General features: G+C 36.8%; 1 protein-coding gene across 4 annotated transcripts in view; it reads right to left on the reverse strand.

Annotated features, from left to right (window-relative positions):
• Window positions 1-12248, reverse strand: part of PDE5A (phosphodiesterase 5A) — a 144894-nt gene that overhangs the window by 23127 nt on the left and 109519 nt on the right. For 3 of the 4 annotated variants that reach the window (XM_075420911.1, XM_075420909.1, XM_075420912.1), the window contains 3 exons: window positions 11557-11641; window positions 7425-7600; window positions 5923-5982 (listed from right to left, as the gene is read on the reverse strand). In XM_075420911.1, coding sequence (XP_075277026.1) covers window positions 5923-5982; window positions 7425-7600; window positions 11557-11641 — 321 coding nt within the window. The remainder of the gene's footprint in view (window positions 1-5922; window positions 5983-7424; window positions 7601-11556; window positions 11642-12248) is intronic. The other variant, XM_075420910.1, reaches the window with a different exon arrangement.

The raw sequence follows: 12248 nt of genomic DNA on the forward strand, positions 1-12248 counted from the left end.
CAAGTGTTAATTAACTGGATTAGGTATTTCCTCTTTCACTTACTGAAGCCAGTAAAGCTATCTGCTCCCTATTTACAGCATGAAAGTTCACCAGCTATGTTAATTTTTACCTATTGAACTATGGTCAACTTCTCTAAGCACTGACCAAACTGCAACCTCTTGCTCAATTTCTCCACCTCAGGAATATTATGAAGAGCACAAAATAGTCAAGAAAAGACGAAGACATGCCAATTAATTCCCTTCTTTGGATAACTGTGACTTTTTAATTACTATTCTTACTATAGGCATTGTATTAATAGTAATTGGTAGCAAATAATTAATTAGCGACTCCATTTCATTACCTGGTTAAGTATAGAAAATAATTTTTTAAACTTGGGAAAACCAAAGCTCAGCTTGAGTTGGAACTAGTGAGAGATGGGAAGGGCAACAAAAATGGTTTCTATAAATACGCTGGCAGCAAATGAAAGGCTAAGGAAAATGTGGAACCACTATGATAACTGAGTGGCAACTATAAACAATTTTGCTTCGTTTCATTTGCTTTGTATGAAAAACACAGGTTGCAGACAGTATCCAGGCTCAAAGGAGGTGACTGATGCTATATCACATTCTGTAATATGTGGAAATGATGATGAAAGTGAAAAATTTGACTGCAGCCCATTACAGAAGGCAGGTAATGAATAGAATAGAATAGAATAGAATAGAATAGAATAGAATAGAATAGAATAGAATAGAATAGAATAGAATAGAATAGAATAGAATAGAATAGAATAGAATAGAATAGAATAGAATAGTTCTCGCTGGAAGGGACCTACAACAATCATCTAGTCTAACTGCCTGATGAAACACCTATTTTCTGTGATATCATATCATTTAGAAATAAAACAAAGCAAATTGCAAAAAGGTATATCCAGAAACATAATTTTAATCTATTTTGGCTGGCTTGATACAATGATATGAGTGCAAAATCAATAAAATTCTGAAGCCAAGTAAATTGCCATTCATCAGCTGACCCTCAGTGGTGGAATAAAAGTTCTAATATGCAATGTGTTAGCTTTGGCCACCAGAGAAGGTCCAGTTTATAGACAGTGACTTGCTACATCGTGTAATTTAGGCACCTGGATTGCATCTCCACACATTACATCAAAGTTGTACAATCTGAAGCGTGGAATAAACTATGAGTAGCATCTGTCTATCACTTCAGGCAAGGTGGTTACATTAGTTAGCTGCTCCACACGCTGAAGTCTTTCTATGATGTGTTAACAGAAAGATTGTTATCACAAAAGTATCCCAGTAATGTGGTAGAGGTTATTCTTAATTAGGGGAAAATACTATCACAAGTACTTCACAGAAGTTTTTGGAAAGTCTTTGTCAACACACCAAAAAAAGAAAAAAAAAAGTTCTCTACTCCTTGCTGACAGTTTAATTTAGATTGCAAAGAAAGAATCGTTTGCATAAGAAAGGAACTGCCATGCTTACATATTTCCCTGAATCGGTACTTGAAATAATCACTTGCTCTGAACTGCTTTCTAAAATCACCTGTCTCTCTCCCATGACTAAGAGCAAAAGCTAAATAAGCTGGCTTTCTCAACCCAGGTAGCAGGTACTCCCTTAGTCACTACTTATCCAGGACTTAGGTTAAGAGTAGGAGTAAGAGTACTGATGTATTTAACGTAACTGACTTGATCTTGAAACTCACTTGGCCCTATCTCTTTTCACGTACTGCTACCTTTATCAGTGCAAGAAACAGCAAATAGTTTCAGGAAAAAAATGACAGATGTTGATAGTTGCAACACTTAGTTGTGTTCTACTTCACGAGTACAGACAAAAAGGAAAAAAGGCAGCAATGATCCTGTATTTCAAAGGCTACATGCTAACAACAGCTATTTAAAAAACATGATTTGTCTCTTTTCCTTCTTTTAGGAAGGAGGTTTTAATTGGTTTAGCTGAAAGACTGCACTGCAGGAGTATTAACCATGTGACTGTAATGTGGACTTTTAGGGTAAGGGTCGGCAATTGCGTCTCATTGTAGGGTAACTAAGAAGAAAACCAAAGCTACTGTCAGTAGGTTGAAATTCTGTCTGCAAGGTTTTGCTCCCCCAATCTAAACCTTTCAGGAGGCAATAAATTAAACGTATTTTAAATTAAAGAAACCACTTGCTGGTAATTATGTTGTCACAAATTTCACTTGCAACACACTGTAGTAATTTCTGTTGCCAATGCCATGTCTCACTAATAAAGTCTACATTAACTATAATGATTCAAAGATAGTAAGTACAAGTATCAGTTCCAATATTATGCTATAAAGCTGAAGTCCTGTGTCTATTTTGATAATCCATTGATTCTGCTAAGTAACTTTGTGACAGCATGTGTCCCAGCTAGGAGAAAGCTCTTATACTAAATTTTACATTGTATTTACTTACAAAATAACAGAAAGAACGACAATTTTTTTTTTACTACAAAGCTGTACCTCTGAAAAGACAAGAGCTTCTTTAAATTTTTAGAGCAGAAGAATGTCAGCTTTTAAGGGCTAAGGAGTGGTCTATCCTCAAGGGTCAAGAGCGGCTTCCAAAACTAAATTGAGTTCTGCGATGCCCACTGAAATACTTGAGGATAACTTTTGCCTCACTTCTTTGCAAATTTATGATCTTCATTGTTCCAAAAACCAATGGGAACTGCCGTTAATACAGGGTCTGTCTCTCAGTTAGGGAAGACGTATGTTTTGTGGCCATCATTCATCAAGCTGTCTAATGGACTCCAGCTGAATTTTAACAGTTTGATTTTAGCCTTAGAGATTTGCAATTTGCAGTTAACTTGGAAAAAAATAAAACTTTGTTTTCAGTGTTTATACTCCTGTTTTTCAGCTTACTATAAACATAATCAGTATGTTTTCAATTTTTATAGACTCCTAAATTTTGAAGAAAAAGTATTTTAATGATTTCTTCTTTTTACATTAATTTTGATTTTTCAAGCACCAAACTGTTTGAGATCAATTTATAGAGGGACGTGAAATCGCCTTCCCATATGAGGTTACCATTCTTCTGGTCAAATTCAAAATTAACATCCTGTTCTCCATAACTTGGTTTGGAAAATAGGTAGCTTTTGGCAAGGTCTTTTCTATCAGGGTGCTTGTACTCTAGAGTAAACTCCTATTTCTGTTCAGATAGCACAAACTGGCCGATCCCATCCCTCTTCCTGGTTCCTGAGAAGAGAAGGTGAATGGAATGGAGTCTGTCACTGACAGTCCTCATTTGTGGATTTGGGAAGATTTCAAGATTCATTTTTATTTGAATCACTTTGATCTTCTGCAAAGATGTATGTACACCATCATGCACTAGCATGCTCAGGAGAGCTTACCCTATCTAGAACTATAACCAGAAGAGGGTTTCTTGGCTTTGTTGCTAAGCAGGAAGAATCCCAACAATGATTAAAGGAAGCATAGACAGCCTCTAAAATGTTGAAGACAATTTTGAAAAGTGTTTCTCTTGATTGTTATTCAAATTGAGAAAGGTTACAGAACATGTTTTTTCCACAGCAAAGAAAATATCAGCTTGTATGTTACTATTTTTACATTCTCTATAAGCACACGCATGTGACTGAATGCCAGGCTCAACCTATGTACAGAATAAGCCTCTCCTGAAGTCAGTAAGAACAATGTGCAATACTTAAATCCAAATATTGGCTGTGGTTTTATTCTTAAACACATTATAAATCAAGTAATTTCTCAATTTAATAAACTTTTCTTTGGATTTGTCATGTTTGAGTCAGCTTTGACCATCTGTTTGGCTATCATGGACATCCGTGAGGTGAGTTAGCGATGAAGTAAAGACATACAGAAGCTTGGGTTATTTGGAAGTCAGGGACTGAGTGGTAGTCTAAGATATAACTACGGCACTTGCAGAACCACATGCAAAAATGTAGATCATATACTAAATAAGGTGAATAGCAGACTGGAGACCATATAAATGGTAGTAGGTGAGTGAAGTATTTTAACATGGAGAGACTCTACAAACCAGAAAGTATTTTGAGCAACTTTTACTGTAATAGTAATAGCATTTCCATAATGCTTGGCATGTGAAGACCTCAAATTACTTCACACTCAGGAATTGAGAAAAAATATCAAGGATCAATGTTTTCTTTTGTGCAACACACACCACAAATTTCAAACACCACAAAACATTCTTGAGAAGAAAGAAGAGTGACACCTATGAAGAAATTAAATCACTGCAATTTAAAAAGAAAAACAAGCTGGAAAAAAGTAGAAGAGAACTACTTTCATAAAAGGCAACACAGTTAGGAAGTCCGTATGTCATAAGGGAAGTTTTGAGTAATGAAAGTGGTGGAATGTGGCACCAAAGAAAGAAATTAAGATTTCTAAAGAAAGCAGCAATTTTAGGAACGGTCACTGAATTAGGTATCTTGTACACAAAAGCACAAAGAAGAAACCAAATTATCAATGAGGTGGTTAGATATGTACTGCTGTATAAAACAGGACAGGGATCATTCTGTAGCAGTGAGGCAAAATGCCATAAACTGATTTGTCCATACTGCATAGCACTTGGTCTGTGGTTTGCTTTGGGTTCCATGTGGTGCCCTGAAGTTCTAAGATACCCTTATTTTTAGTGCCTGATTTCTTTTTTCAACTCAAATTATCTGAACTAATCTGACTGCTCTGTTAAAATTCAGAGTGATAGCTTCATGGCATGAAAATAAGGGTATTTGTTTCATGCCCTGGGATGTGACATGAGGATATGTGGTATATCTGAGGTGCAAAACCTGCTTGAATAGCACTGCAAGACTGTAGGCTAGAGGAAGCAAAATCTGATGCACTCATCCACACTGCCTATTGGAGATGGCCTGTGCTATGTGCTCTGGTATAGCCTTAGAAAGTGGTGGTTGATATGGGCCAAAATTGTGCTAGGAAGCACACGGACCGTTAAGCAGTAGAAATGGACAGTGATTCCATGCTAGGTTCATTGTGGTTCTGTTTTATTTAGCAGTAAAGATGTAACCACAGAGATTACACACAAGCCCTGAAAAGAAACCACAGGACATGTGTTGCATGCTGGTCTTGTCAGTGCCTCTTTATTGATGCAACAGCATAGTAGGACTGAGGTTCAAAATCTGCGTGACGCTAGCCATTCTAGAACTATCCTTAGTCTTGTGCCTTGTTCTGTGGCACCTTGCTTGTCTGGGCCAGTCCCATACTACCCAGCTTGCGGTCCCCTATGTCTACCTTCCTCTCCATTCCTCCAATTATTTTTGGTAAAGCAGGGGTGATGCTATTTCCCCAGAATGCCTGTTCCAACAGAAAGAACTGGAGAGACTAAGCACAGGCTGTGCTTTGAATGACATCTGAAATCATAGCTGTAGTTATTCCTTAGGCAGTGGTTTCTAAACACAGAATTAGAGATGAGCATAACAGGACATTACATAGAAAAGTAACCATAAAAATAAAAAAGCCCATTGCATAAACAATTAAATACGGAATTTCCGTGTAGGGCCATAAAGCTGCACACACACTTGGGAGGCTTGAAAGGTACCAAAGATGTAAAATACGCAACATTCAGACTTAGCTGCAGAAAGAAGAGTTCTCAACACTTTGCTTCTGAAATACTTAATCACTGTGAGATGATACTAACATTGCATCAGCTTAAACTGATCGGAAAGACAGTCAGTGTACTTCTGGTTCTCCTGTAATTGCAGCGCTCTGACCAAACTGTATCACTCGTTGTAGGCATTGTAACCTTTCCCTTTTATGTGATGTTACTGATTCAACTCAGGAACCAATCAGTTTAAGTGTCACTATAATTTTTATTTCTGGAAGATGTGCTTCTGCATGTTTAGGGATCCCATCTGTGTAAAGGACTGCTCTTTCTTCTATTAGTGGAATATTTCTAAAGTAATAGTAAAAAATTCAATTACCGCTGTTACCTGCAGCTCCCTCGTTTCCTCCTCAGCAGCAGAAGCATGGTATGAGAGAACCTACAGAAATGGAAAAGCAGACCTTAGTACAAACAAAAGACCCATGTGATAAAAAGTTATTTCTCCTAAAGCAGAATTTTAAGCTTGCAGCTGCACTGCATTGCATTGCATTGCATTTGCTGATGAAATCTGGTGTCCATGCAGGGCCCACACTGGTTTTAAGGGAGATCTCTGAAAGCATATGGGGAGATACCTGCAGCTTTCATAAATCTCCCACAGCACAGAATCTTCTTGAGATAATTAGGCCAAGAAAATGTAAATAGTTTCTATAAAAGAGCAAAGAACTCTGATTTTCTCTTTGGAACGTTTTCATGCCCCACTTTCAAAGGCAAATATGTGAAACAGCTATAATTATAAGCCTGACACTGTTGCCATAATAATCCTTTCAAGAGTTTATTCAGATGTAAAAGAAAGTTTTGCCCTCACTGAAACTTGGCAAGAAAGTCTGAAAGACAATATGTTTATTTTAAATTAACAAAATAAGCTCCTATTTTTTAGCTGTTAAGAACACAGGACATGAAAATGTTATGGAGTTCTTTTTAGCAACTAGAAACTGACTTTTTTTGTAAAGAATATACTAACCTATCATCTGTCTGGGTTTCCTATATTGTCTATAAATGTTATAGTAGGAGAGAGAATTACTAATTTGCCATATAAATAAACAGATCTTTTTTTAAAGCACTGAAATTATTTTGACAATAATTTTACCACCTTTGTATTTAACATAACAATATGGATTTATTTGAGTTGTAACTACGTTTCTTTTAGAGGTACATAATTCCCATTTTAGGAATTCTGCAAACACTTTGTTTGCATAATGAATGTTAGGAGACCAGAATCTACAAATTTTTCATTTTCAGCTTCAAGTTATCACCTCTGAGTAATTCAGCTGCTCAGAGTAAAAGCCCTCTTTAGCTATTAAACTTAACAGTAACTAATTCAAAGGCTGAGACCAGATGATGTTCATCTTGATATGGTTTGATGGAGTCTGAGGAAATTAGTGAAAACCTACAATAATGCTGCTGTTACTCCTCAAACTGGTTTGTCTAAAGGACTGAGCCAAAATCATCACAGAAAACCTCAGACAAGAAAAGGAAGCCCCTAATCCCCCAAACCATTTTCTCTTCCTACGCAACAGAACAAACTGGCTATGTTGCCAATGTGTAGCCTCATGTAGAGGAAAAGATGCATTCAGCTCACCACTAAATCTCATGAGTAAAGTTAAGATACAATACCAAATAAAATGGTCTGCTGGCAGATACAGAAACAAACAGAACACATTCCTGTGCAACCCAACAGGTCAAATGCTGTTCTCCTGGGGGACAACAGTTTCTGTTCAGTATTCATGTGAGTAGCTACACTTACATGTAGAACAGACAGGGTCTGCAGAAAATCAGCATCTGTTTCGGGCTAATTAAGGACCACCTAGATTTTGAGCTCACCTCTAATGTCACCATTTGTTTGGCCATGGCTCTTTCTACGGCTTCGTACATTTGTGTATTCTGGATCCCCAAGCCACAAAAGATGACAAATGCTTCCAGGAACTGTTCATCATTTCTGTTGAAAGCCTTGATTTTGCCCGAGTTTTCTTCCATCTTATTCACAAGCTGGCAAACCCCTATGTCAGGATACAGAATTAAAAGAATACAGACAACTGCCAACATAGCACCTATCGTATGGAACATCAAGAGAAAAATTAAGTCTAGGACAGTTTAGCCTACAGTATAAACCATGAATATACATAAAAGTGACAGACAGGAGTGCTGTAGGATTTTCCTGAAGTTTTTTAGAGTAATTGCACTGTATTACAGAATAAATGCTAAAACATATATTACTTAGTAGACTCAAAAGTATGTATTAGGGTTTGCAAAACAAAAATGTAGGGCTTTACAGACTTGATCATCTCGTGAAATCCTAGGGTCGTTTTCATCTTAACTTTTATTATTAACAGTGTTCTAGATTGATTTAATCCCTAAAGGCAATCTGTCCTTTGGAGGCTAATTAAATTTTTGTAACCATGCCAAAATAAAATTTATGAAAGTCAGAACAGTGGTACACAGAGTTTTCACTTCCTTATTTGAGCCAGTACTGGAAATTTTTTAAAATAAACGAACTAAAGAGAGAATACCCAAGTTGAGGCTCACAGCTTAAGTATACTCACTGATTCTATGAGGATGTGATTGAATTACAGCCTGCTCTAAAGAATACTGAACTAATTGAAAAGCTTCTTACTGAATTCAGCTCGTTAGGTTCAAACTTGCTGATTGTTGCGTCTGCTTATTTTCTGTTAAGAATTTCTGGACTTTTCTATGCACATGCCGTTCTAAAGTCTGACAGGTAACTTCTGCCAGACCTTGCTGCAGCTTAAATCCCTGGCACCATTTTAAGCAGAGGGAAATTCACACATGGACCTCACTTCAGTTTTACCTAGAGGATGGCAGTTTCTGCTAAGAAATCAGGATATTAATTAAAGCAGCTGCATTGTAAGTATGTACATTGTCTTTGGCCAAACCTGCTTTGGAGGTGACTATTGTTTTAAGTGAGACCAAATGTCTTCTCACTCTCACAAGTGTAAGTACTAACAGTTTCCAGCATAAAAGCTAGCATTTTCCTGGCTAACTGCAAATATTTATCCCAGTGAAAATATCAGTTGTAAATTAAAAATTCTGTAAAAAATTACTAAACGAAAAAGCCGTCATGTTCTATAAATTGCTACTGTGTACTGGTTTGTATACTTCATGTATTCTATGAAGAATATTTTGCAGCAGAAAGAGTAAAATATTAAATATGTATTTAACCAGCAAAAGAGAATATAACTATTTAGCATGGTGTTTCCGGAACACTATTAAAATTTTTAGGTTTGCTTGTAGCAGTAGAGCTACACCTAATTTACACAGGATATATGAACAGAATCTGAATGCCTTGAACTTTGTAGCGTAAAGTCAGGGAGGCCAGATTTGCTCTCTGCTTATGGGTAGGGAAGAAATTATAATGAATACTAGTTTACAGCAGTACCAACAGTGAACATAATCAGCAGCAACTGTAAGGTCTTGTCAGTGCTAATAATTTTTTATAGGAAAGTATTATTTCCAGCATTTTAGTATTCCACATTTACAGACTAAAAAAGCTCATGGAGATTTTTAATTAAAAGGAAGAAAAGGCTTTGATGGAGCAAGTGTACATCTTCCCTGTTACAGTAGGTAGAAAAACTGAGGAAAAGACTGTAGCACACACATACAAACTGTGTTTTTAGAAGTACATTGGCCTTGCATGTAGAAGTTCTAATGTCTGGTGACAATGTAACTCTGTCCTGTTTCCAAATTACATTCTGTCTGGGGCACTTATTTTAGTATCAGTGTCCTCTAAGAGATCAGTAAGAGTATTACAACTGTAGCTGCACACTATTGTGGCAGGGGTTGTGGTATCTGAATATTGCAAACGGGATTCTGAACTTTAATGGCATGAGATGACTAGATACTTGAATGATAGTAAAAATACGTAATCCTAGCAAATGAGGACTCACTAAGATTAACTTTCCCTGGGAAAAAGAAGCTGGCTTATAAAACTCTATAGGAAAATCTCATGACACTCACTTTCAGATCTCTGTTTAGTACTGTTTATGACATAATTATTTCCATAGCAACTGTGATGTAATGAACACAAGATTAAGACTCAACAGTGAATAAGCCACAAAAGCAATACACATTTTTCACATACCTGAAAAATGCACAAATCGGGAGAATAAAAAAGTTAATTTCATCTTCCTTGACAGTCAGATTTGCTTGGTTTTGCTGTGGACAGTTTTTTCCCACCCCACAGCCATCTGCACACCCCATTTCCCAAATTCTGTTTAGGGTATACTAGCCTTAAAAATAAAATAGTAGACATAATAATAGTCTTACATAGTAGATGGTATGCTAAAGGAGCTTTCGGGTATTGTCCCAAAGACAACTTCTTGACCTTGCCCTATGAAAGATCTGAACCGTAGGCAGGCTGTGAAACCTTAAAAGACTTCTAAGAACATATCCCAATCAGAATTACTCAGATTTGAAAAACTCACCTAAATGGGTGGCCTGACTGAAACTTTCAGTTTTAACTTCCACAGAAAATAACAATAGAAAAAAACTAGATGAGATCAGATGCAACTGTTTTATCACTAGCTAACAGCATAATGAAATATCTCTAATTACAGCTCAACAGTTCAATCTTTATCTTGGTCTTCTAGGGTCTTGTAGAATATTTAAAACAAAGTAATAAAAACTAATTTAAGAAGCATATATTAAAAGAAATTTCAGAGAACTCCATTAGGTAAAGATGATGCTTCTCTTTCTGTTTCAGGGGTTAAAAAAAAAGTCTGTCTTCATGGAAAAGGGACCTCACATTTACTATATAGATTAGGTTATGCAGTTTTGCCATAATTCTCAAGGGAAATTTATGTGAAGACCATTAAAAAATGCATTCTTGGAACTCTTAACATTTACTTGCCAAATTTTGTGAAGCTGAGGAAGTTGGAGTCATGCTGCTATCCAGGAATCAGTATATTTTATGTTCTGTTTATGTGTGGAACTCAATGATGCCAGGAAAGCAGGCTGACATTCTACTCTTCGTGGTACAGGGAAGTCCTGGTAATTTCCAAAAGCATCATCACCCCTTTGTTTAAGGTGAAACTCACTGAAAGACTTAAAGCTCAGTAAGCTTATTTCCTGACTAGATCCTCAAAACTATTTAGGTGTATACTTGTCTTTGAGGACCCAGACTGTGGCCACCTAAATATTTTTAGGAAACCAGAGATAACTAGGCTGCTAGGCTTCTTTAAGCATCTAGGCCTATGTGGACCTAAGTGATGTCAAATTACTTCTGAAAATGTTACCCCAGGAAATAGTGGTACTATGGCCACTCTTTAAAATAGAGGAACAGTAGTTCTAGAAAAAGCAAAGGAGATGCTGTACATATACTTACACTGGATAGCTTTACACACTTAAAACTAGTGTCTTATGATAGGCCTGTAGGTTCCCTGTGTAATCCACAGATATAAGCAGGCACCTCCAAAGGGCAAGTCGTAGCACCAAAACTGCACAGCAGCTAGCCTTTTAATGTATGAATCTTTCCGTAGCTGAGTCTCATTTGAGGAAACTGTCAATGTCCGTGCAGTTCAACTCGCCTTACCGCATGCTGCCACTGTTCCCTAAAAGCACAGCACTACCAACAGCTCAGGCCTGAAGAGCTTATTTACTGATCTGTGTCTTCTCTTTCTTTCACTGCCTTGTAAAAGATCTACACAAGCAAGAGCGGTAACTGACTCTCTGAACAGGAGGCAATGAAAATAACTTTACTTACAAAAAATTTTCCAATGCAAAGAAGCTGTAAAAATGGTGACACAAGAGTGTTGTAGATACTTGGTAACATCTTAGGTAAGCAATTTGCAGTCAAGGTTGCAGTGGACTTATTAGTTGAAAACATGATAATTAAGGATCTTTTCTCCTGGGTTGAGATTCCATGTTGCTGAGATTTTACTGTGGACCACAGAAATATTTCTACAAAATATGTAAAAATACTTTTTGTAAAAATACCTACCTATCACTTTATTCTTTTTCCCATTTTTTATTGGCGTACACAGCAAACTCTTTATGTGTTGACTTACATTTTCTGTATTGTCATTCTGTTAAACAAACAAATACAAAGAAAAAAATACAGTTACCATCTTAAAGACTAATGTTCAAGTGGCTGAAGTGAAAAAGCTGTAGAGCTGGGGTCTACAACTATTCTTGGCTTACATATTCCTTCAAAAAGCAACCATATCTTCAAAGAGTTTGCACATCTTTGGCTGGACGGTATAATAAACACTGTATCTGACACAAGCTTTGATGAATAATAATACAGGTAATGATGACAGTCTTCATTCAGTAGGATTTTACAGTGACTTGTGCAATTGTGCTAAAAATGTGCTAATTTTATAATAGGTTCTTTCATTAGAAGGTACCACTTCCATGAAAATGACAACTTTGCACCAAGACAAAGTGTTCCACTCAGTGTACAGATGAGATCAGATGGGCTTTAGGAGACACCTTTTTGCTCTCCTCAGGTGATGAGCTGTAAAAGCAGCTGACCTCTCCCCTTTCCAGTGTATCCACTCACTGGCAATACGGCAGTGTAAGGAACAGGTGTCATAAAACAAGAATACCTACATGAAGCTAACTGCATTTTGTGGCACTAAAATTTTCATAAACTCTTTCGGTTTGTTTGAGATGCCTTGATTAAATCCACCA

The sequence above is a fragment of the Opisthocomus hoazin genome, chromosome 5 (assembly GCF_030867145.1).
Source record: "Opisthocomus hoazin isolate bOpiHoa1 chromosome 5, bOpiHoa1.hap1, whole genome shotgun sequence".
In the NCBI taxonomy this organism is placed as follows: Eukaryota; Metazoa; Chordata; class Aves; order Opisthocomiformes; family Opisthocomidae; genus Opisthocomus; species Opisthocomus hoazin.